This window comes from Triturus cristatus, chromosome 2_1, assembly GCF_964204655.1.
Source record: "Triturus cristatus chromosome 2_1, aTriCri1.1, whole genome shotgun sequence".
NCBI classification, from domain to species: Eukaryota; Metazoa; Chordata; class Amphibia; order Caudata; family Salamandridae; genus Triturus; species Triturus cristatus.
The window spans coordinates 1,027,792,046-1,027,818,281 of record NC_140581.1 but is presented as its reverse complement, the minus strand read 5'-3'; the positions used below and the strand labels follow the sequence as shown (position 1 = coordinate 1,027,818,281).

Here is a 26,236-nt window from a genome sequence, read left to right as displayed (position 1 = left end):
AGCAATGTTGATAAATGCAAACCAACGGCTCCTAAAATGTAAAAGTCACAATCTCCTCACCCGCTAGTGTCCGTGGAATAAGCGAGGCAGCTGAAGCAGCACCGGGTCACCTCGATCGAATATACGAAGGGTCGTAGGCGTCCTCGGATACATCGCAATCCTCCGGTTCAGACCTTTCTGGTGACGCCGCACTGCAGCTGCCAATACCTCCTTCCTTCCTGAATGCGGGGGGCTGGTTAAAGAAAATCCTTCCTGATCACTCAAGAATCGAAAAACTATGTAGACTGCAAATAACCAGCCCCTTTTCAGCGGAGAGGGTCCGTATAAAGTGGAAACAGCCAATCCGCCAAAATTTAATTGATTTCCAAAATCCTTCAAAAATGCAAGTAATGCAACAGCAGGAACAGACCACTCCGTGACTGCAAAATAAAGTGCTTTTATTCCTCAAAACAGCAGCATGACGCGTTTCGACCGGGGAACCCGGTCTTGATCACATGACATGTACAAAGATCATAGAGTTTAAATAGCATGTAGTGAGCCGCCAAAACTGCTAACCATAGAATGGAAATAGAAAAAATACTATTCGCGATAAATCGCTACAGGTCTGAAATGTTTAACAAAAAAATTCATATCCAGGCATTCTAAAAATAAAACAACAGGCTCTAGAGTTGTTTTAAAATCGTAAACCCCTATAAACAATGTCGGCGGATAATATAATACATATAAAATATATATAAAAATATCACGCTACAATACACACTGAATAAAAAAGGGGGAATTAAAGATATACTGGGCAAGTGCCCATAAAGTATCAGTAAAGAAAGGATTACAAAGCAAACAGATCAGACCAGTATAACTAATTTGGTTTAGCAGCTCAACACATAATTAATACATGAGCATAAAAAATATTAATTCAATAAACGAATATTAAATCATAATCGATTATAGGCAAAAAACCTGTAGGCAAAAATAATGTAAGGAAAACAATTAATAAAGTAGATGTCAAAAAATTAACAACAGTAACAAGGACAAGGTAATCAGCAGCCAAAAAGATAAGAATAATTAAAGGTTTGTCCATAAAGCAGATTCCAGAACTGAAATAAATAGAGTCATGAATATGTAAATAAATTCATGACAAACATCACAAGTTAAATCATGTCATGAAAAATCTATAAATAACAATTCAGATGGAAAAAGCAACAATCTGGATAAAAACCTACACTTATAAGTAATGCTGCATTCAAACAGGTAAAAGGAATAATGGGATACCATGATTCCAGATCCATTAATCACCAGCTGGATTGAAGCCCAATCCCAAACACCCCATCAGTATCGAGAATAAAACCGGTAAAATCAAGAGATAAAACCAGCTAAAAAGGACAAAGAAAAGAGTATAAAAAGATCAGGATAAAAACACAGCTTAATGAACAAAAGGATCTAAAATCCGATATAAAATACAATATAAACTATATATACCTTGGTGTATTGAAGTATTAGTGGGTGTATGAGTGTCTGAATGGATGATTTAGTAGGTGTGTAATTGACTGTATAAGTGAGAAATTAAATGTGTCTTACTGAATGCATGGGTTAGTGACTAAACTGTGTGAATCTCTGTATCAGTGTGTCTGTTGTTGTGTAAGGTGCTGCATGAGTTGGTCAGTAGCTACATGAGTGTCTATATGGGCTATTGATTGGTTGCTTGAGTATTTGTATGGGACACTGAGTGTGTGTGTGTGTGGGTGGGAGGTGTGTGACTCTGTGCATAGATGTGTGAGTGGTTGATTCACTGGGTGTATGGGTTCAAGAGTGCATATGGAAACAGCTGTATGGGTAGGTGAGTGTGTGTATGGATGTGTTGGTGAGTGAATGGATGTCTCAGTGGTACATGTCCAAGTAACTACATATGTAAAAGGCAGTGCATGTGAGAGTTGGAGTATATAAATGACTATACATGAGAGTCAGTGATTGTGAGAGTGGCTGTATGGATGAGTGTGTACTTGTATCAGTGATTGTATAAGAGAATAAGTATGCGTTAGTATCTGTATGAATAAGTGAGGTGGTGTGTGTATAACTGTATAGGTGAGTAAATGGGAGTGAGATTGATTATTTGCATGACTGACTAGGTGTGTGAGTAACTCCATGGATGAGTGGTGCTGTGTGAGTGTCTGTATAGGTTAATGCGTGCATATGATAGTGCTGTTTTGATGAGTGACTGCATGTATGAGTGACTATATGGGTGAATGAGTGGATGTGTGTGTACACCTAGGAATCAGTGAGTGGGTATATAGTAACTGGTATTGGTGTGTCGATGGTTTCGAAAATGGTAGTCTGTATTTTACAGTGGGTGTATCAATGTTTATATTAGAGTGTGAGGAGGTGCATCAGATTATCACGTGGATGATGTCATCAGTGATGTTATCAGTGATGTCATTTGAGATGTCATCAGTGATGTCACTGATCATGTCATGAATGTTGTAATATTTGATGTAATCAGCAGTGCATTGCGGGGGCGCGAGTTATAGTTAGCTGAACTAACTATAACGGCAGAATTTCTCTGGTTTTGTACGAGTGAAAAGTCCAACTAACTATAAGGTCCCTGAAACCTATGTTTTTTTCAATGAATTTCAATGGCTTTTTAAATGCTAATTTCTAACTATAATGTCCCTGAAACCTATGTTTTTTTCAGGGAATTTCAAAGGTGGTCCGAGGCCATGCCCCTTTTTACACCTCTCTGCAACGCAACTCTGTGGCGCTTACTGGAGGTACCTGGTGGGCTAGTTGGCCCCAGGGACCCTCAGGATTCAAGGGGACTTAATCCCCCGGCTTAAAGCACGCCATAGGACGTGTTTGCACACATGTCACATCAGGCCCCACCCCCTCCCTTACGCACTGTGCAAACGCACCCCGTGGCGTGTTTTAAGTTGGGGGATTAAGTCTCCTTGAACCCTGAGGGTCCCTGTGGTCCAACTAGCCCACCAGGTACCTCCAGTAAGCACCACAGAGTTGCGTTGCAGAGAGGTGTAAAAAGGGGCGTGGCCTCAGACCACCTCTCTGCAACGCAGCTCTGTGGCACATATTGGAGGTACCTGGTGGGCTAGTTGGCCCCCAGGGACCCCCAGTATTCAAGGGGAATTAATTCCCCAACTTACAACGGGACACAGGGCGCATTTGCAGAGTGATGCACTGAGGGGGCGGAGCCTCTGGTGTGATGCCGTTTTTTTATTTTATTTTTTAGAAAGGGGGCTGTGTGGCCCCCCTTCTTTTCCTACTTTTTGGGCCCTGGGGACCTCTTATCCCAGGGCCTGACCCCTATTTTGTTATTTTTTTAAAAAAAAAATACAGGAAGGGGTCTGCGTGTTCCCCCTCCTGAGGCCATTTTCGGCCCTGGGGACCCCATCCCGTGGGGCATGGCCAGTATTTACAATTGTATTTACAATTTTTGGAGGGGGGCCAGGGCATTTATGGCCCAGGGGACCCCATCCTTTACTTTTTTGAGGGGAGGGAGGAGGACCGCGTGGCCCCCCTCCCAGGCCACTTCTAGCCCCTGGGAGGTCACCGGGGCTAGACCTGGCCACTCCATTGGGGACCGTGGGGGGAGTCCCAATGCCCCCAGGGTCCCGCCGGCACCCAGTCTCCTGCGGGAGCTGGCATTGATTTTCCACAACGGGAGGTGCTAACATGCAGCTCCCCTTGTGGAAAAGCAATATGCTTTGGATTTTGGAAGCGAGAGCAGGAAACGATTTCTGTGCTATATAAAAAAGCCGCACGCAGGGGCAAATTATGAAGGAAGTGGCGGAGAGAGGCGTTAGCGTTCTTGGCTTAATGTGTCTTTCCGCCACTTCAGAAATGCGAGGCTGCACTAACTTAACAAGGATATGGTGGGGCCTTGCGTTTGTCACTGCAATTACGCTAGGTTTTGGAACTTAGCACCAACGTTGGCACCCTTGTACCAGAGTGTAAGGGTGTCTGTGAGCAGGGAGGTTTGTTTATGTAGAGGAAGGTGTCCCTTCCTGCATAGAAACAAACCTAAAATGCTTGTTGGTATTTTACGTGTGAGCTGTTTTATGCAGCACAGAAGTAAGTTATTAAACGGCTTTTGGATTTTTTTAATTTATTTACAGGAAGGGACACCTTCCTGTACCTAATCAAACCACGGCATTTTGCTTTTTGCATGTGTGCTGCACAAGGCAGTACACATGGAAAAAGCAAAAACAAGGAGAAATAAAGCATTTCTCCTTGTTCTGCTAAATTAAGACCAAGGTTTTTCTGGTCTTAACTAGTTTCGAGCTTCCCCCAGCTCTTCTTCAGGACTCCACCGGGACCAGCTCAGTCTGCATGCGGTCCGTGAGGTTTGGCTCCATTAGGTGTACAAGAGTGTGGTTGTCCACGTACAAGTGTACGAGATCTCCACACCCCCTCCGTTGACCATGAGGCACATTGTTGCTTCTTAAAATATATTGCCTGACGTATATTTACGTATGTATTATTTATAACGCATGCCTATCAGTTGCAGCGTCTTACTTTTGCACCTTTTTCAGGTCGACTAGGAGTGGTTTTTTCACACTGGGCTGGTCCCGGTGGAGTACTGAAGAAGAGCTGGGGGAAGCTCGAAACTAGTTGACTATATGCTAGGTACACCTATCCATTACAGTTAGGCCCTTTAGCATATCACCCCGTTTTTAAATCAATTAGCTAGGAGCAAGAATAAAATGTATTTGGCCCACTAGCTGATTATTTTATTTCACTTTATCCCACTCCACTACACTCTCACTTGCACTACACATAATCTGTACTTTTTAGTGCTCCTACGTAATCTGCAAGTCGCAGCACTCCTCAGCCCATAGAGGACTGAGAGGACCCCAATGATGAAGCATGTCACCGTGGGGAAACCCTGGTGAGTGAGGGGACTCAAGAAAGAAAAAATCTTTTTCTTTCTCTTTTTGGTGGACTTCAGAATCCAATAGATTTCTGACACCTTTCTCCCTTTCAGGTTAGGTTCTTTTACCTGATTAATTCAGGTTGTTTATGATATATGTACTGTTGGAGGGTGAACCTAACCTTAAACCTCTTATTCCCCCCATTTTTTGATAACTACCCATGCATTCCCACAATGACCATGAAATTACTGTGGAAGTCATCATTTTACTTAGGCAGTTTCTGTGCAGTATTGTAAACAGGAAGGTATCATCTTTTTAATGAAATAGGGCGTATTCTCAAGCCCCTATCGCCACAACACGTCACTGTGTTTAGCGTGAAAGGGGCATGCACTGGGTGTTGCGGTGGGCGTTTCAGCACAACACCCGTTGAGTTTGACGCTACCACCTATTCTCAAGGGCAGCGTAAATAGGAGGTAGCACCAAACTTAAGACCAGAAAAAATGTGGTATTAATGTGGGGAAACAAGGAGAAATGCTTTATTTCTCATCGTTTTTGCATTTTCCATGTGTGCTGCCTTCTGCAGCATGCATGGAATATGCAAAATGTCATGGTTTGTTCTACAGGAAGGTGTCCCTTCCTATACATAAACAAAACTTTTTCAAAAATGCCGTTTTGTAACTTACATGTGTGCTGCACAAAGCAGCACACATGTAAGTTACAAACTGGCATTTTTGGTTTGTTTATGTGCAAGAAGGGAGACCTTCCTGTACATAAAGAAATCTCCCTGATTGCAGATACCCTTGCACTCTGGTGCAAGGGTGCCTGCGTTGGTGCTAAGTTTTGAAACTGTGCGCCATCACAGGGGGAAACCTGAGGCTGCACCTTGTCCTTGAGAATAGGGTGCAGCCTCGTGTTAACAGAGTGGTAGAGAGAGTCGATAAGCCAAGCAGGTAATGCCTCTCTCCGCCACTTGATTGAGAATATGACCAATAGTTACTTAGGCAGAAGCGATGCAGTTATAGAATCAAGTAGGCACTACTACCAAACAAATTAAATCAATCATGGATTACTTATGCAGTTATGCAATGAGCGAGGGAGGGAGTAATTTTGCATTGAAGCATTCATAGAGGGATTATACAGTTTTGATTTTTTTAAAGTACTAGTTTGAACATATCCATTCAGTGATGTACAAAGGAAGTATTTCTTTAATTATTGTGGGAGTACACTGTGACCCATAGAAACTGTGAGCCTGTATATTATAAGGGCCACTAACCTGTATTCTAGATTCTTTAGTCCTGGCGGCCAAAAGACCCCAACCCCTTTGAGGTAAAATATGGTGAGAGTAGTAGAATATACACAGTTGCACTATATCACGCCTGGGGACAAGGAGAATAAGGACAACAAGAGAGAAAAAGACAAATGAAGAAATGTTATCAAGCATCTTACTGCCTTCAAGTTTTTGTTCTTTCGGACTCGGGAATGTTCAGTCCTAGCGCCGATAGGTCTCCAGCTCCTTTGAGATGAAATAGAAAGACAATTTTAGAATATACACGGCCATACTATATCATGTCAGGAGAGAAGGAGAATAGGAATAAGAAGAGAGAAAAAGACAAATGACGAAATGTCACTCGGAAATTTAGGGTTTTTGAAGCCATTCAGTTAGAAAGTATGTATGCCGACATGAATTTTTTAATGCACTATTTTGCAATACACTGTGACTGTCAGAAACTGTGAGCCACTAAGTTATGAGGGCCAGTAACCTGTATTCCAAATTGTTTAGTTCTGGTGCTGACAGGCCCCCAACCCCTGTGAGGTACTACTGGGTCACAGTAGTGGAATATACACAGTGACACTATATTACCCCATGGGAGAAGGATAATAAGGACGAGAGGACAGAAAAAGATAAATGACAAAATATTATCAAGCGTTTAACATCTTTAATGTTTTTGTTCTCTGGGACTTCGAAATGTTGAGTCCTGGTGCCGACGGGCCACCAACACCTTTGAGGTGATATAGAAAGGCAGTAGTAGAATATACATGGCCACACTATATCACCCCAGGGGAGAAGGAGAATAAGGGCGAGAAGAGAGAAAAGATAAATGACGAAATGTTAACAAGCGCTTTATTTCTTTTAATATTTCTGTTTTCAAAGACTCGGGAATGTAGAGTTTCGCAAGGGAACAGTTTCTCCTGAATTCTGTCTGTTTTGAACAGGTGTTGCTGACATTAGATATAAATGCAAATCAACAAACAATGTAACAACTGAATATCAAACACACGTTGAACTTTTTAGAATCTTTTATACAAATACCTAAAGTTTTGATATCTTGATAACTCCTGATATACATATATAATAAAACTTTAAACTAAATATGATTCCTTGAAGAAATACTTTTAGTTAGTTGTTTCCTAGAACACAAAAAGCAATTACAATGGTTAATTCCACCATTCGGATAAATAGTTACGTGTAATACATATCTACTATGCTTTAATTGAACAACTTACAAGCCCGTAATGTTTTTTGTTGTCGCAAAAGAAGAATCCGACACAGGAGAAGGGAAGCTGGATCGCAGACTGGAGACAGGGAAACGACTTTCAGAAACAAAACTAATCGATTGTCAAAGGGCTGGGTGTGGTTTATATAGTATTTGGTTACAAAGTAGTCTATGGAAGCAACGTGCTATGCACGCATGTAGATATCACGTTTTTCGGTTAACACATACTCATGTTTTCACTGTTTGACATGTGCACATGTTGGGAAAGGTTGAAAACTGTTAACCGCTAAAGCTTCTCATTTGCATCCTCACACGTGTTAACTGTTTGACATGTGCACACACTGGCAGAGGTTGAAAACTGTTAACCGCCAAAGCGTCTCATTTGCTTTCTCGTGACTGAAAACACCTAATACTTGCTATGATTCTGAATAAAAGATATATGAATAAACTATGGTTCACATTACAAAAATTTAAAACAACTTAGGAATCATTTAGCATTAGAATGGTTTATCTTGATTAGGGTGAAGTAAGTTATAATTATGGTTGAATTGAGTCATGACACAGTACTGTCACAGTTATTTTTCGAGTACAGAAGTATGCATGTATTTATGTAATTTACTGAAAAAAACATAGGTTCCAGGGACGTTATAGTTAGAAATTTTAATTTAAAAAACCTTAGAAATTCACTGAAAAACACCATAGGTTTCAGAGACGCTATATTTAGAAATTAACATTTAAAAAACCATAGAAATTCACTGAAATAAACCAAAGGTTTCAGGGACGTTATAATTAGTTGGACTTTTCACTCGTACAAAACCAGAGAAATTTGGACGTTATAGTTAGTTGAGCTAACTATAACTCGCGCCCCCGCAATGCACTGCTGATGACATCACATTTTACCTCATTCATGATATGGTCAGTAATATCACTAATGACATCACTGATGACATCTCAAATGACACCACTGATGACATCATCCACGTGATAATCTGATGTACCTCCTCACACCCTAATATAACCTTTAATACACCCACTTTAAAATACAGACTACCATTCTCGAAACCATAGACACACCAATACCAGTTACTACATACCCACTCACTGATTCCTAGGTGTACACACACATCTACTCATTCACCCATACAGTCACTCATACATGCAGTCACTCATCAATACAGCACTATCATATGCACTCATACAACTATACAGACACTCACACACCGCCACTCATCCATGGAGTTACTCACACACCTGGTCAGTCATGCAAAGAATCTATCACACTACCATTTACTCACCTATACAGTTATACACATACCACCTCACTTATTCATATAGATACTAACACTTACTTAGTCTCATATACAGTCACTGATACAAGCACATACTCATCCATACAGCCTCTCTCATAATCACTGACTCTCACATATAGTCATTTATATACTCCAACACTCACATATACTGCCTTTCATATATAGAGTTACTTACACATGTACCACTGAGACATTCATTCACTCACCAGCACAGATTTGCACACACCCGCCCACCCATACAGTCCCTCACAGATGTTCTCTTGAACCTCTACACCCAGTGAATCACCCACTCACACATCTATGCATAGAGTCACACACACCCATCCACCCACACAGACACTCAGGCACCCAGACAGATAGATAGACAAGCAATTAATAACCAATATAGACATTCATGTAGCTACTCACCAAGCCATGCAGCCACTTTCTCACCAACTGACAAACTAATACACACATTCACACAGTTTAGTCACTAACCTCTGCATTCAGTAAGACACAATTAATCACTCACTTATACAGTCATGCACCTACTAGATCATACATTCAGACAGTTATACACCCACTCATTCTTCAATACAGCTTGGTGTCTATATAAAACATATTTAAACTTTACAGAAACACACAGTCACTCGATGATGCCATCAGTGATGTCATCAGTGATGTCACTGACCATATCATGAATGATGTAAAATGTGACATCATCAGCTGTGCTTTGCGGGAAGAGAGTCATAGTTAGCTCAACTAACTATAACGTCCAAATTTCCCTGGTTTTGTACGAGTGTAAAGTCCAACTAACGATAACATCCCTGAAACCTATTTTTTTTTTCAGTAAATTTCTAGGGTTATTTTAAATGCTAATTTCTAATTATAACGTCCCTGAAACCTATGGTTTTTTCAGTGAATATATATATATGTATACACACATACACTTTGTAGTTATAGTTAGCTCTGACTTTTCATTGTAAGAACATTTTTCGTTTTACTAATAACTTTGGCTGCGTTTGACAATTCTTCACAAAACCATCTTAAAAAAAGGCTTATCTACCTCATCTTCTTCCTGGAAAGTTTCAAGGTGCTCTGTCAAGCAGAGGTGGACAAAAATGGGTTCCCAAAATGCTTTTCCCCATGCATTTTCCAAAGGGAATTTTAGACAGAACTACTGGCAAAATAGTTCAACAGAATTCCACCAAATTTAGCGGAAAGCTAGATCTTTACTCAAAAAATGTGTTTTTTGTGATTTGAGGTAAATCTGTTCAATAGTTTGACAGTTGGTGTTCTGATTGGCCAATTAAAGGGGAGGAGACAATCCTGATTGGGTAGTCACAACATAATAATATGTTTTGGCAGCCGTCACAGGACTTAGGGACCCGGTCCCTTTCTCTTGAAAATGAATTTAAATATAAGGGGGGAGGGTGAAAACACACTGACACCAACAGGCATATGGGTGGGTGTCCCAAAGGCACCACACCCGTGAATTAACTGGCCACACAATTGACATGTTGTTTCAGCCAGTACAGGATTCTGGGAAATGATCCCTATTGAAATACATTGTAGCGATAGCCTGATTTTAAGGGTCACAAAAAGGAGCACATACAAAGGGTGCTAACTGATTAAAAGTTCTTAGTGACTATTTGAGAACTCAGAAATTGTGACCTCATTTTACCTTCCTAAAGCAGTAACAATACATTCTAGAAGAACCAAAAATAACACTTTGTTTATTTCTGAAGGAAATTCCAGGTTTTACAGTTTTGATTCCATCAAGATGACTTCTGGTGTGTGTTGGAAGCCGGAGTCCCAATCTCGCACTACTGTCGCCAAATGCAAGACCCAGGACTCCCCACTCAATGTTAGGCCAAGTAAGGACACAGTTTGAGATAGCCCTGCTCACCCCCTTAGTAGATTGGCACAAGCAGCCAGGCCTATCTCCAAGGCACAAGTGTACAGTATGTGCAACCACACCCACAGCAACCCACTGGTGACACCACAAATGGACTCCACACGAGATTGAATAAATGAGTATAAAATGTATACAAAAAGATATACGATCAGACCACACAATACAAAACTCAATATATAATCAAGGGTAATATTCGTTCCCGCTGGCTGGTAGGTTCAAAATCCCAACCATCGCTTTCAAGATGCTATGCTGGTCGCAATGCTAGAATCACACACGTTCATTGGACAAACAATAATGCACTGCGTAACGATACAATCCTGTGCTGGGCAAAGGAGATATAACACAATGCGTAACGATACATCCCGGTACCTTGCAATGGGAGAAATAATGCAACGCGTACCTCTACAACCATGTACTGCGCAATGAAGGAATAATTCAATGTGTTACACCTCAATCACGTACTTTGCAAAGAAGAAATAAAGCAATGCCGCCGCTACAATCATGTACTTTGCAATTAAGGAATAATGCAATGCACAGCTACAATCATGTACTTTGCAATGAAGAAAGAAGGAAATGCGGGCCGCTGCAATCCTGTACTTTGCAAGGGAGAAATAATGCAATGCGTAGCCCTACAATCGTGTATTTCATTATGCAGAAATAATGTGACGCTTCATAAGACAGTCCAGCAGTTCGTTAGCAGCAATATTGGCAAAGTGTATTACGACAATCAGCCTCTTCGATAACAGTTGCACCCCACACGTATCCACGATGACATAAAGTGCAGCTTCTCACTCTGGCCCCAGTACTGCAACTCCGTTTATCGGTACGGGCCCCAATCTGAGCCTAAGCAAAGGCTCACATTGCCAGAAGGACTGAGAGGTTGAGAGAGTGTCCCTCCGAGCCAGCACCCCACCCATGTAGTGATCCACGTTACCTGGGGGTGCGACCCCACTCTCCTCTCCTAGTTCAGCAAACTGGGCCTTCCGTGCAGGACTTCCTCAATGGGCCTCAGCGGCTCGGCCTGGCAGCTCAGCTCCTCCGGGGCTGCCGGTCCGGGCCGCGACTGTTAGGAAGGTCTCGGGCAGCCACAGTGCACACGTACCCCACGCCCCTGAGATTACGTTACTCCGGGTACATGTTCACCAAAGAACTATCCGGGTCTCTTTTGGCATGAAGCTACACACACACAACGCTGATGGGACTTCATGTCCACTCCGAGTGCATGTTCACCAGGCACTCCTTCCTGAGGTCTCAGTTGGCACCAAGACACACACACCGCGCTGCAGAGACTCGCTTTCCTCTGGTGCACATGATGATCAGCCGATCACCCCCACAGTCCCAGGTTGCACCACGCACACTGCTTCATTGAGACTCACTCCAATTCCAGTGCCCCAATATCCAGGCGCTCTTCACTAGCACCTTCAGCTGCACCACGACACGCTCACCGTGTCCAAGCCTCACATCTCCTCCAGTGCACTCAATGACCAGGCGCTCTTCACCAACGCCTCCGGTGCACCCCGACACACACCCTGTGCGTCTGACACTCACTCCACTGCCGATGTACACGTTGACCAGGCACTCCTCACCAGCGCCTCCTGCGCACCACGACATGCACCTTGCGCTTCCGAGATTCCCTTCACCGCTGATGCACACACCAACCAGACGCTCCTCACCAGCGCCTGTGGTGCACCATGACACGCACCCTGTGCGTCCGAGTCTCAATTCACCTCCGATGCACGCGATGACCAGGCGCTCTTCACCAACATCTCCTGTGCACCACAACATGCTCCCAGTGCGTCCGAGTCTCCCTTCTCCTCCGTGTGTCCAAGATCACAGGGCACACCTTCCGAGGGTCTCAAGCTGCCACAACACGCACCCACCGTGTCGCTTGAAACTTCTCCAGAAACTTTTATGTTCCTGTGTTTCCAAACAGGAAGCCGGCTCACCTCGGGCCCTCGGGGTTACAAGACACAGCACAAAGCACAGTCTTCTTCAAGCAGGGGGACCCAGCGCACAGAGCACAGTCCCAACACCCTGTTCCTTGATTAAAACAGCAAACTGCCGACCAGCCCCAGATCACGGAGCAAGGGTTGGTCCTTCCCAGCAGTCTCTTCAGTTGTTTTTTCCTTAGCAGAGGTTCCTCTTGACCACAAAATGGGTCTAAGCCTTTTAGTCTCAATCCATTTCTATCCCAACGTTCAGGGGCCTTAGTTCTCATAGTTATACCCCTAAATGTCTTTCAAGTTTGTTGTGCTCAGGGGTCCCTGAGCCCTGCCTAAATCAGTTCTGGGTGTCTCCCTCCCAGTGTCCCCTTTCTCCCTTTGATACTGGGGGTCTGGATCCTTAATCACTCAACAGGAGATGGGTCAATTGGTTTATAGCAGCAGCCCAGGCCTTTTCACCTCCCAGGCTTCTCCTCTCCTACCCTCCAGATGCAGGCAGCCTGGTGCCATCTCAACACCTCCTTGGGTCAAGACCTCTCCCAGCTCCTCTCACCTCTCGGATCCAGACAGTGAATCCACATTCAGCAGAGGCACACAGAAATGCTTAAAGCACAAAACTCAGCCACTTTCCAAAAGAGTAGTTTCTGAACACACAGTGACAAAACCACTTTCATAGAAAGATGTGTTATGACACTGTGAGTTCATACATACTAAACTTCACCTCTCCATTTCAATCTTATAGGAAACTAGGCTAACAAACACCACACTCAGCCTCCCCCATTCTGTCCTATGGGCAGGATGGCCTTTCAGCAGTGAAAAACGAAATGGAGTGTTTTTCACTGTCAGGACAGAACACGCACCTGAGTATATGTCCTGCCTTTTACTTACACTGCACCCTGCCCACGGGTTACCCGGGACATACCACAGGGGTGCCCACGGTGTATGCAAAGGGAAAGTAAGGCCTGACAGGTGGTTGCACTTGTCAGGACAACATGCCAACTGAGCAAACTGCACGCAGGCCCTCCACTGCAGGACTGAGTTCCCTTCTCCGCACACCTTTGCATTACTAGCTCTGGCACACACAGTGCACATCACTAGGAACTTTACTAGTAAGGCAAACATACAAATCATGGTCAACCAATTACCATTACACATCACACAGGGAACACTTGTACTTTAACACGGATTAGCGGTGGCAAGGTGCCCAGAGTATCTAAAAGCAAATGGGGTAGAGGCAAAAAAGTCAGGGGTAATCACGCCAAGATATGCCAGGTCTAACAGTGTGCCTCACTTTTTGTTTTATGTACAGAATGTCAATGCTTTATTTGCTCATTAGAACACTGTCGGGTACCGAGGGGGGCAGGAGCATGGAAACACCTTCAACCATGACTCAGGTCTGCATCTGCATAGCCCGTGTGTGCATTTTACACTGCCATGTCGACCTGGCAAAACAACTTTCTTGCCAGGCCCAAATCTTCCCATTTTATGCATATAAGTCACCCCCAAGGTAGGCCCTGTATAAACCACAGGGCAGGGTGCTATGTATTTGCAGAACATGTGCTTTTAATATTTACGTGTCTTGGTAAAAACTCTCAAAGTCATTTTTCACTATCGCAAGGTCTATCTCGCACATAGGATAATAGCGGGATTAACTTGTTACATTTTATAAGTGTCATTTCTAATTGGGATGAGTTGACACTCTAAATTTTGGTGACTCTGAAATCCCAAATTAAAATCAAGACCTATGGTGAAGTTGGTTTTTTAAATTGCAATTCTGAAAATGCCACTTTTAGAAGGCTAACACAAGGAGATGATCAACAGAGTGCTGAACCTTTCCAGACACTCATCCCCAGTCACTGATCTGGGTTGAATCCTTCATCGTTCTTTAGCTCACTTTGCTACCCTAGTTCAGACCCAGCCATATGCAAATCAGTCTTGACTCTGTTCCACATGGGAACAGTCGAGCCCAAACTGCCGAGCCAGGTCTTTCCTGGACTGGAAATAAGCATCCTGGGACCGGTTTCAGGGTAACACCCCTCTTCAGCCAGGCTAGCTTGAATCCAGTGGTAAAGTGAGCAAAGGACCCACATCTGGGCATACCTTGACAATGTTCAACATTCCATCTGTCATCTTTTTGTGTTGCATTTTCACCCTACGATAGAAGAGTATAACCAGACATGGGTCCTGTTCTCGCCACACCAGCGGTTTCAAGCTAGCCTGGCTGATGAAGGGTAATGCCCCGAAACTGGTCCCAGGATGCTTGTTTTCCGGTCCAGAGAGTACCTGGCCTGGCAATTTGAGCTGGACTGTTCCCATGGGGACCAGGGTCAAGGCTGATTTGCATATGGCTGGTTCCAAACTGCAATGGTGTGGCGAGTAAAATAACAATGGGTTAAACCCAGATCTGTGACTGGGGTAAATGTTTCATAATTTTCAACATCCCATCCATCATCTTTTTGTGTTGCTTTTAGAAGGCTGGCATTGTCTTAATTTAGTCTTTTGGTGCTTGCTACCTGTCTCTGTTCAGTATGGGTTGGGTAACACCTGGGTTCTGTGTATTCCCTCTAGACAGCCACACACAAATGGAGCTTAGGTGTGACTTACTGAACCATCCTTGGAGATGGGAGATAGGAGGGAGGAGCTGGGTACAGCCTCTCACTTGCAAATGAATAGGCTGTGTCCTGTCCACGCACAAAGGTCTGCATATCCACCTGTAGTGAGTCTGGAGAAAGGGCAGGAAGAGAGAGCCTCTGTGCACTTAAAATCCCTTCATTGATGTCTCCCCCACTCACGGGCACCACTGGGCATATGTACTGTACCACGATTTCAGTACACTTCTGGACCTGTAGATACTCTGACAAGAAGAAGGACTGCTGTGTTGCTGAAGGACTGTCACTCTTATGGACTGATGCCTGAAAGAACTCCTGCCTTGCTGTGTTGACTTGCTGGTGGCTGCCCTCTTGCCTGGAGAGGAAGAACTGGAACTGGAACCAATCTTGAACTCAGGACCCCAGATTGACTCCAAGGGCTAGTCTGATGGCCTCCCGTTCTGAATCTCAGGGACATAACAGCCTCCCCACAGCTCCTGAACCCGTATTCAATGAGCTCTTGACCCCGAAGAGGCCTCTAAGGTCCTGGGCCCTTGGAAGTGGTTTTTGGGCTACTGAAAAAAACCTTTTGGGCTCTTTGCAAATCGGCCAGTTTGCTCCAGAACCACACCATTCACAAAAGGGATCAGCGTGAGCCTCAACAATTTTGTCTCTTCGCACAGCAAGCAATGCCGCTTGCGACCGTGAGGCTCCAGCCCATTCATTTACAATGCCCTGCAGCTCTTCACGCCCTGTGAGCTACCGCCAATCACACTCTCCTCGATCCCGTCGACCTGCTTCCCCATAAACTGTACTCCTTGCACAATTCTTGAGAAGCAAAACTTCACCGGGACTTTCCTGGAACTGTTTCCGACCCGCACTCCTTTGTGGTTGGCTTGAACTTTTGGATTTGTCCTGGTCCAGGGTGACCAGATGACCCAAATAGGCGCATATTGCTTCTAAGCGCTATTTCATAGTTTATCTTTAAACATTCATATCTGGACTTCTACTTATTGGATTTTTGTTGTTTTGGTCTAGTTTAATTATAATATTAACCTGTATTGTTCTGACCTGGTGTGGAGTCTTCTTGTGGTGTTTCCACTGTGCTACTGTTTGAAGTGTTGAACAAATATTTTACACATTGCCTCTAAAGTTAAACCTGGCTGATCTGTGCTAAGCTACCAGAGGGTGAGCACAGGTTGATTTAGGGTGTGTTTGTGATTTTGTATTACGTTGTCAGATATGACTAGGAGCCAAAATTAGATATAAGTGGTTTATTTCTTTAAATGTCAGGACGTTTTTAAATCATATGTAATCCCTGAGACCTCCAGGAACGCTGGGATGGAAAGCTGTATCCCTGCAATGTGTTACGTGTTTCTTTGTGTTATGTTCTTTGCCACCCAGGAGGCCCTCAGGGAAAAAACTAAATAGTATGACCTGATTAACCCGGTACCCTTATTGTCAAAATAAAACTTTCATCGACACCCGTAAGGCCACCTCTATGCAGAATGTTAATAAGTAGATGATGAAGGCATTTAAAAGAGCCTGTGTAGGATTCAGTTGAAAAATGGGAACCAGATCAATAACCTCGATCACCTAGCCACCTAACCTAGTTCTATCTCATGATTTTTAAGACTGGAAATGTTCCTTGAAGGCAGAGAATCAGTCGACGTCTGGCCCCTCTCTCACTCTCACCCTTTTCTGAGGCTTTTCTAATTCTTGTTGTACTATCCGTTTGTGCTCTGAAGAAGGTGTGTGGCTGCCCGGTCACTTACGCGTCAGCACCAGCGCTTCTGCCTCTTCAACACTACATTGGAACATAATCAATCAAGACGATATCAGGAATCATTTGTAATGAATTGCAAGTATAAATGCCATATACAGACCTGTAAATGTTTATCAAGTCTTTGAATGTTTCAATGTGTATGATTATATCTTTATTAGACATGAGTTTTTGAGGAAGATTCATTCATTACCCTTTCGCCTAGATTTATGGTGTGATCTGTTGAAGGGGCACTGTACATTACAATTTTAATGAGACATAGGGTGATGTATAAGGTATAAATGGTATGCATGATATTTGTGAGTGTGATATATTATAGCTGATAAAGTTGAGACGGTTCTCTTTTGTTGAATTATTCTGCTTAAGTCAGTGTTTTCTTAATTGTGTTTATGAATTGTAAAAAAAAGAAAAGAAATAGAGATATATTCTTCATAAACAAAGTTTTTGGTTATTAATTCTTGTGTTTGACTTTATATAGAGAGCATATCTTTGGAGGTAGGTTGCTTTTACTTTTCTTTTGATTTGTCCTCCCTGTAAAGCTCCAATATTAGGTTTTAGTTTTGGGTAACACGTTGCTTATATTGTCGTTTTCCTGAAGAGTCCAGCTGACCAGTTCAAACTGGACCTGCCCTGGACCAGGATGGTGGCTTCTGTTGGGCTGAGTCCTGACTCCAAGTGCTGTTTCTGAGATCCTGAAACCCTTGGCTGGTGTGAGAGTGTACTCCTCCTGCTCAAACTACGAATGCCAGGACTTAGACACATTTTACCTATTTTCTTCTGAACAACCAGCAGGAGACCGGGACTGCCATAGAGCCGATCCTGTCATAATCAAATCATTGGTTGGATATAAGTTGTTTTCAGCCCAGCTTTTTCATCTAGCACAACCAGTTGCTCACAGTTAGTGCTTTGCACTATTCAGAAATGTTTTTTATTTAAAACTATAAGGGCCTGATTCACAGAACTAACTTAAGACAAAATCCTAAACATACTACCATTTTGGTATTCACAGAAGGCACTTATTCATTTTGGTATTCAAAGAAGGCGCTTACTCATTTCGGTATTAACAGAAGTTAGGAGTCCTAACTTTAGGACTCGTAAATGCCTTCTGTGAATACCGAGTCTTAAAATTAGGATTTTTCTCAGTTTAGGAGTAGGAGTCCTAACTTTACTACTACTAAACTGGGAAAAATCCTAATTTTAAGACTTTCGGTATTCACAGACGGCATTTAGGAGTCCTAAAGTTAGGAGTCCTGACTTTACTACTACTAAACTGAGAAAAATCCTAATTTTAAGACTTTCGGTATTCACAGAAGGCATTTAGGAGTCCTAAAGTTAGGACTCCTAACTTATGTCAATACCGAAATGAGTAAGTGCCTTCTGTGAATACCAAAAAGAGTAAGTGCCTTCTGTGAATACCAAAATGGTAGTAAGTCTAGGATTTTGTCTTAAGCTAGTTCTGTGAATAGGGCCCAAGAAATTCATTTCTCCTATTTTTCATATTGGATTTTTGTTTTTTTTATGTCATGTTCAGTAAAATGCTCTCTTTTTTATGAATTAGAGTGGGATTATAAGTGTGTTGTGTTTTCTGAATTGTAACTGTGTTGGTACTTCTAAATGCTTAAGCTTGCCATCTCTATGCCATAGCTACCAGAGGTTGAGCTCCAGTTTAAATTACTGAATCCTTTACTGGGCTTCACAAGATTAGTTAGATTATTAGTTGTGGTGGAATTAATACACACAACTAATAATCACTTTTTCATAACAGCATTGCAATGGTGAGTGCCATCACCAAGGTCTCTCCCATTAAATTTACCTGGTTATTAGCGCTGAATAATACAAAGATTTTCTGGAAGAGGAAGAGCTGGGATATATGTTCAGTGTATAATCTGTAAAAGAATACGTGCTAAAGCCCAAAGTGTTTTTCCCAAGCCCCTGACCAGCGCTATTGACGGTCGGAGTGCCAAATAACAAGGCTGTGTACTCCTGATTTCATCTAATACCTCTTTAAACAACAACCCCACACTTCCTGCCTATTTATCTCACTCTTGCAGGTTCTATTTTAATCCCAGCGTTCTCCCTTTGCCACTGTTTTTTCCATCTTTCTCTTTCCCCTTCCTTCCCTCTTTTGTGTTTCCCCTCTGTGGCTCTAAATCAAAGTCTATGGAGGAAAAATAAGTTCTGTCCCCAAAAAATGAGTGCCAGTGGGCCCCACCTGCAACCACCGCATGCGTCTGTTCTGATCTATCTCCTTGGTGCTTGTCACTTCACACAGAATTTCATCCTCACCTTGTGCCATGTCTAAGGGGCATATTTACAAGGGGTTATCCCCACCAAAACGCCACTTTTTTTTGCCATTCTGGTGGCGATAACCCCTTTGCCTTATTTACAACGTGGCATTAAGCCACTTAACCTGGCTTAACACCGCCTTGTAAATAATGCCCCTTAGCATGAAATGGATGGGCAATGGGTGTTGCAGTGGGCATTCCGCCGCAACATCCATTGCTTTTTGATGCTGCCCCCTATTTACAAGGCTGGCGTAAATATGGGGCAGCGCCAAAAATAAGACTAGGGAAAACCTGGTCTTAAACTTACGCAACGAGGAGAAATGATTAATTTCTCCTCTCTTTTGTTATTTCTATGTGTGCTGCATTCTGCAGCATACTTAGAAAGAGCAAATCGCTATTAGTGATTGTTTATGTCCAGGAAGGGACATCTTCCTGCACATGAATAGGCATTCCCTGCAACGTAGGTACCCTTGCACTATGCTGCAAGGGTGCCTGCATTGGCGCTAGGCAGCGAAATTTAGCACCAGCATTAGGGGAAATGCAGGGGGTGCATATTATTGTAAATACGGCACATCCTTGCATTTTCAGAGTGTCTGAGCGCGGCATTACCAATTGTGGCGTAACACCGTGCTCCGCCATTCTGTTGTGAATATTCCCCTAGATTTCCTATGCATTTTCCAATTCTAGGTACAAAGGTATGTTTTACAGGAAGGCCAACTTCAGAATTTTAGGATTTCCAAATAAGGGTGCATGGTCCTCCCAGCCAACTTCCCCCCCCCAACGCCCCACCACTCCGATTGCCATGTAATTGATATTTGTAAGGTAGCTATTATCTGGAATTGGACTATACATTTGCAACTGACCTTCCTAATTTATAGATGAGGATATATGTTCAGTGTGCCTATCTCCTGTTGCACTAGAATCCATTTTGTTACTTCTATCAGTGTCCGCATGAATTCTTGCCAACATGCAATTCTGATAAGACATCCCTGTGCCAGATGGTGGGGCTTGACTTTTTCTTTTATGCACATAGCACACACCAGACTAATTCCCTCGCAGCATTTGTTCATTTTTTAGGGAGGGAGATACATTCTGTGCACTATACTGAACTGAATGAGTATGAACCAGACATTCAGAGATATCTTCAAGATACATAATTCCAGTCTGAATCATATAGTTGCCTCCCTAGGATCACTCCGCTTTGCCGAAAGTTCTTCCAGTGAACATTTGGTCAGGTATAGGAAGATGCTGTATAAAATGTTCATAAATATACAGTAGTTGCAAACTCTTCCCCAGTTTCAACTACTTGCTCAATACTAAATACATGTCAGAACCCCTTTGAAAGGGCCATGGGGTACACCTGGGCTACTGTACCCAACCATGATGAATGAGGCTTTTTACTCCTGATGTCCTGGGGCATGTCCTACTGTGAATCCTGAGCAACTACGCCAAGTACCCCTTCTGCACTTCCCTCTCAGTGGTAGCTGTGGACAAGCAGTCAGAGGCTTCCTGTGGGAGGGGAATGTAGATACATGTCAGTGAACACAACTCAAAGTGCACTCAGTAATGTCAATACATCAATGGCCTAGTTCTAACTCTACACATTCAAAGAAATAACAACACTTTTAAGGAACCACACAATCCGCCTTGAAGTCCGGGCTCTAGTGTTTATCTGCCAAATCAATGGACCACCCTCTTCCTTGCAATGTGGTTTGGGTTGTTCCCCATTCACTGGCGGCCACATTCAGGAAATACTTCCTAGTAGGCCTTATTCAATAATCCCCTTTGACTCTTTAGAAAATAATCAAAAGTGTTTATGGTGCTGCAGCAACTTTAACAATGAGTCCCCTAGAGCCGGAGAGGCCCATTTCAAGTCTTACCCACCCCATCAATACAGAAGCATTCAGCAGATACCTAACTGCGGGCATCTGCAAGCTCTGGTCCTCTTTGAAGGAGTAAGGCTGCTCGTTGTACACGTAGAAGCACCTGGCAGGTACAGGTTCTCTCTCTCGCGCAGTGCTGCTGGCCACAAACGTCATCGTAGGTGCTCCCAGCTCAGTCCCAGAGCCAGATTGAGCCACGGGAATGCTGACAGATATTTTCACCAAATCACTCCTGCACATGGGCAATGACCTGATTGGTGCACAGCTATCTCCCCACACCTTGCCCTAAGAGTCCTCTCTGTAAGGCTGCTTTATGGACCTCACTCCTTCCAATGCTCTCCTCTTCCTCACAGGGTACATTGGTCTTCTTAAGCAGGCTGATGATGGTGCTCCATGCACCAGGGCAGGTGGTCTTAATTTTTCTGGGTGATGGCACCTCACCCAAAAGGGAGACTAGCAGGCCTCTGTCCCTAGTCCTGGTCACAGGCAGAAATCTTGCAGAGATTTTCCTTCTCACACAGCGCATCTGGCTGCTTGGCAGGTGACCAAATTAGTGATCTCAGCCTCTCCTTCTTATAGTCCATTTCGAGGAATCAAATGTGATTTAGGGTCTGGCTCTTTGAAGTTTTATGTTGGAGTTCTGCTTCTTTTGAAATGTACAATTTTCTCTCTTCTTCCTCTTGAAAGTCTGTCACAGCAGGACAGACTCAGACGCTGATAGTCCCACAACACAGACCATGGGAGTGACTAGAGTTCACACCTGGATGTTAGCCACAGTGATATGTGCTTCAAATGGTTAATCCTGGGCTCCCAGACTTACTCTTTATGATTCCCTTGTAAACCCCATCTCCTACCTGAGATGTGTCCAGGCACCTTCCTTGTGATCTGTAACTGAATCAAGGAGCACCCTTTTGAAGTGTACAAGGTCTCTTTCTTCCTTCCTCCAGTGTGTCCTACCCATTTCACAGGAATGTAGCAATATACAAATCTGTCAGGGGGAATTCTTCTACTGCTCATGTCTTCACCGAGCAGGCATCTATGTAATGTAACATTGCAGGAACACTTGCACTCTGTGTACATACACAACACACATACTGTCCAGTACTGTTGCCTGCATGTATTGTGCCATCCAGGCGCACATATATAAAGTACACACAATAACTACTCAGTACTGTATTCTTTCTCTATTGCACCATAGTGTGTTACTTGCAAACACACACACTGCCAGAACACACACTCATCATGCATGTGCTGCACAACACTTCACCCTTCATGTACACTGCACAGCACTACATCTCCCAGGTAATGTATTCCTCGCGGGGATGCATACACTCAGCACATGCACTAACCATGCTTGTACTGTACAGCACTGTTTTATTCCTGTACTGTACCCTTCCCTGGCACATGTACATCCAGCACAGAGTCACCATTCCTCCGCTGTGCAGCACTCTACATACAACTGATGTTGGCCAAGGGTGAGTGAGCCTGTAGGGATCACTCCAGTGACACAAGGTAAATAAGGACTTGTTCACTCCTACTGATCACTACACAGTATGTGTCATCACTGTGCTTATGCTGCTTAACTCTTGGTTTAGGCAGTAGACTTTCATCACTTTGAGGGTAAAATTTTGGGCACCCTTCCTGATCCAACAAGACTACAATCCGTGAGATGGCACTATGTCTTGGCGGACACTCATGATCCGTATTGGCCTCTGACAACAAAAATCAGCATTAAGGATCCAGACAACAGTACAGTTGGGCACTCAGGGCAGGGGTACACGTCTTTTATCATGCAGAGGACTTTTCCATCCCAACAATACTCTTCCATGTGTGGGCTGAAGATACACAAATCTACATCCTTCTAGACAACAATTCTGAGGGCTTTAACAACATCTCTACTTGCGTAATATTGAGCGAGAGAAAGCTTCCATTGTTTAAACTGTGGCAAAACAGAAATGTTCATCCTTGGAGGACACAGCACTTCCTCTTTACCTTTTCAATTGGCCTTCCAGACTAGGACCTATCTCCTCCACCACATTGACAACAAAAACCTGGAGATCACTGTTGCAGCAAACCTCTAATTCGCCCTTTAAATTATCAGCATGGTCAAAACAATCAAATTGCAACTCTGTTTGCTCCAGAAATGTTTCCATCTTATGCAAACTCCTTTAAAATATTGCCTACTTTGGGTTTGGATTCACTACAGTAATGTGGTTTTCAAAAACTTGCAAAGAATTTGATTAACAGGCTCAAGAGACTACAAAATTAAGATGTGCAGAAACCTAGGTCCATTCGGCCATCCCAAAATCAGTTGCAAAAGCGCTTCATTGGTTCTCAATGGCTGCCTGGAGCATACTCATTTGACATTATTCACAAGGCCTACTGGAACAAAGATCTAGCTTACCTGCAGAGCTGGCTACTCATTTTATCACCAGAGGAGCCTTATATCAGCAGCATCGCACCTGATGCCTCCCTGCTCTGTCAACCAGGAGGAACACTGAGGGTGATCACTGGTAGCACTGCAGCCATAATTTTAGGATTAAACCAGGTCTCACAATTATCTGATAAGTACACCATTAGCTTTCCAGATGAGCCATGTGTAAGATTTAGCAAGTAGAAATTCGTTAAAGGTTTGGCAATTAGACGTGGTATGTGTCCTAATCTTTAATCAAAATGTGTCTGTGCAAATGCTTGAAAAATCACTATTGTTTCTTCGCTCATCATATAGATCTAGTTTTGCTTTAATTCACAGAGCCTGTTCTGTTGCTTCAAGATGAGTGTACGTTGTATGAACCCTTTTTTGTCACTCTATCTCTCCTGTAGAATATACTACAAGGGCTAACATGTCTCTGATAGTTTCCTATTTTGCTGTCTTGGGGTTTTAGTGACAGGGACACATCTGTCAGCTGATGGTCTTGTGATTTTTGATATTACCAAAACCCATATTACATGAATTTACATATGTGTATTTGCACCCAAGCCCACAGGCATGGAAAGAAAGCCAGGCCGTCAGATAGATAGATGGACTGATGATAAAGTAGACAAGTAATTAAAACATGAAAGTATATAACACATTATGAATGAATGGCTGTGACTACCTCAGTTATGAATCTTTTGGCATCCTCAACTCTACAGTGAGGTTCACTCATATCTTTGACCGTTGTGAATACACAATCATTTAGTGGATACATTGATTTAAAAATGTTGAATTCCTATAGTACTTTACATATTGTTTTCATTTTGTTCATCGTAGATTGTTGCAACTGCGATCTGTCGCTCAGATCAACATGTTATTAGCGGTATTCTTGACAAGGTAACATTTCCGGTAATTCTGGGCCACGAAGGAGCTGGGATTGTTGAAAGTGTTGGGGCGGGAGTGACTGAGATTAAACCAGGTGAGTGAAATATATCCAAGTACACTTAATTTCATGATCGTCTGTTTAATTGTTTTCAAGAATTACCTGTAATGATCGTATCTTTTTTTTCAGGAGAAATGCCCTTACAGTCATGACATATCTGAAAGAGACAGGTTGTTTTTCAAGTTATCAAAGAGATAGTGCTTAATTTGTAAACCATTAAGTGCTAGGGCCCTTCAAGGAGAGCAACTGCAGCCTCCATCTCCCATACCCTGTCAGCACTACCAATGGAAGTACCAACATGACATCAACCAGCGCAGTCCTAAAAGTGTGACAATTCAGGCAAAAGGTGTATTAATGGCATGAGACGCTGGTATTATCCATTTTCAGTTATATTTTGACTAAATCAAAACAGTTGTTGTTCTCATCTCAAAATTTAAAACAAGAGTACCTCCATGTGGTGGCCTGTCATTAGAGCCAGTGGTGGCTGTTAAGTGCTGGTGCCGAGCACCGAAAACCACAGGCACAAATTAAGCACTGTAAAGAGAAAACTTTCAGTGTGATATGCAAGTGGAGGCCCCATTCAAAGTCAAGTATTTCTTGATCTTGAGTCTATAAACATTGAGCGGGTGGAACAACTAATTTCTTTTTCAGGTTGGAGAGCTATGTCAGTGTTCCTATCTGACAATACATAAAAAGAGCCATCTACTTCTTCAGTCATGTTGAGACCAAAAATAGATATATCTTCTTTCATCAGTTATATTGGCAAACAATCTGCAACTGTGGATCCGTGGAGATTTAGAGAAGCAGGGGAGTGCAATATCAGTGCCGTGGGTAGATGGTACACAGATGAATTTCCCAACCTCTGGCTTAATGTTTATTATTCAGAGTCAATTAGGCATATTTTAGCACATGTATCATTTGGACTATAATCATAAAGAAACTGCTCCAGTCTGTAATCAATGTATCCACTCTCTGTTGATAATCCTGTAGAAAAACAAAACAGTGCCTAGAATTGTACCGGCGACATAAACTTTCAGTGCTTAATTTGTAAAATAATACATGCCAGTGTCCAAAGTTTTCTCAGCAGCCCATTGCTGGCAGTGGAGAATGCCAAATACCAAGACTTCAAAGTTTGATTCAACATCATGCCTACACTCCATGACCCTTTAGGCTCCTTTTCATCCCTGCTTTCTTCCTTTGTCACTTATTTGTTGACTTTTCTCTGTTCCTTCTTGTGTGCTTTTTAGGTTTTGCCTGATATAGTGCATGTGCTGTCACTTGTGAGATCTTTTTTTAGCAAAAAAATTGATAATGGTCTTAGAGCCCAACCCTTACTTACCATTGGTTAGCTTGAGCATCACTCTACTTTTCTTCCTTCTCATTGGTCATAGCGTGCTGGAGCATGGACCAAGTACTGATTAATTGCATGATTAGTGTCCTTCCATTGCTAATGTTCCGATTGAGGTAATTTGTTTTTGCTCTACTTCTAGCATTCCTTAAGAGTGCATGTGTTTGCAGGCTTTCTCCCCTTTACAAGTTGTTTCCCGATCTTATCGGGTCTCCTTCATCTGTGGCTGTTAGGATTAGCTTGTTGACTTCCTGTTCTCCCTCTCTGGTGATGTTTCCCGTGGCCAGTTCAGCAAATTTCCCACCATCTTGTCCAGTTGTTACATCCTGCGACAACCTGTGCGTTGTTGCTAAGCTGATAGCCCTGCAGCGAGTTCATTCCTAAATCGGTGCTTTGAGCATGAGGTGGGACAAACTGCTCCCCTTGCACCTGTATTATAATACATATGTAAAACCATTTTGTTGGTGA

General features: G+C 43.0%; 1 protein-coding gene across 1 annotated transcript in view; it reads left to right on the top strand.

The window, feature by feature from the left end:
• The window catches only part of LOC146866264 (alcohol dehydrogenase 1-like), a 364,524-nt gene that overhangs the window by 48,836 nt on the left and 289,452 nt on the right, over positions 1-26,236 (top strand). Inside the window, exon 3 of the mRNA XM_085640482.1 lies at positions 24,315-24,456. Within this exon, the coding sequence (XP_085496608.1) occupies positions 24,315-24,456 (142 nt within the window). The remainder of the gene's footprint in view (positions 1-24,314; positions 24,457-26,236) is intronic.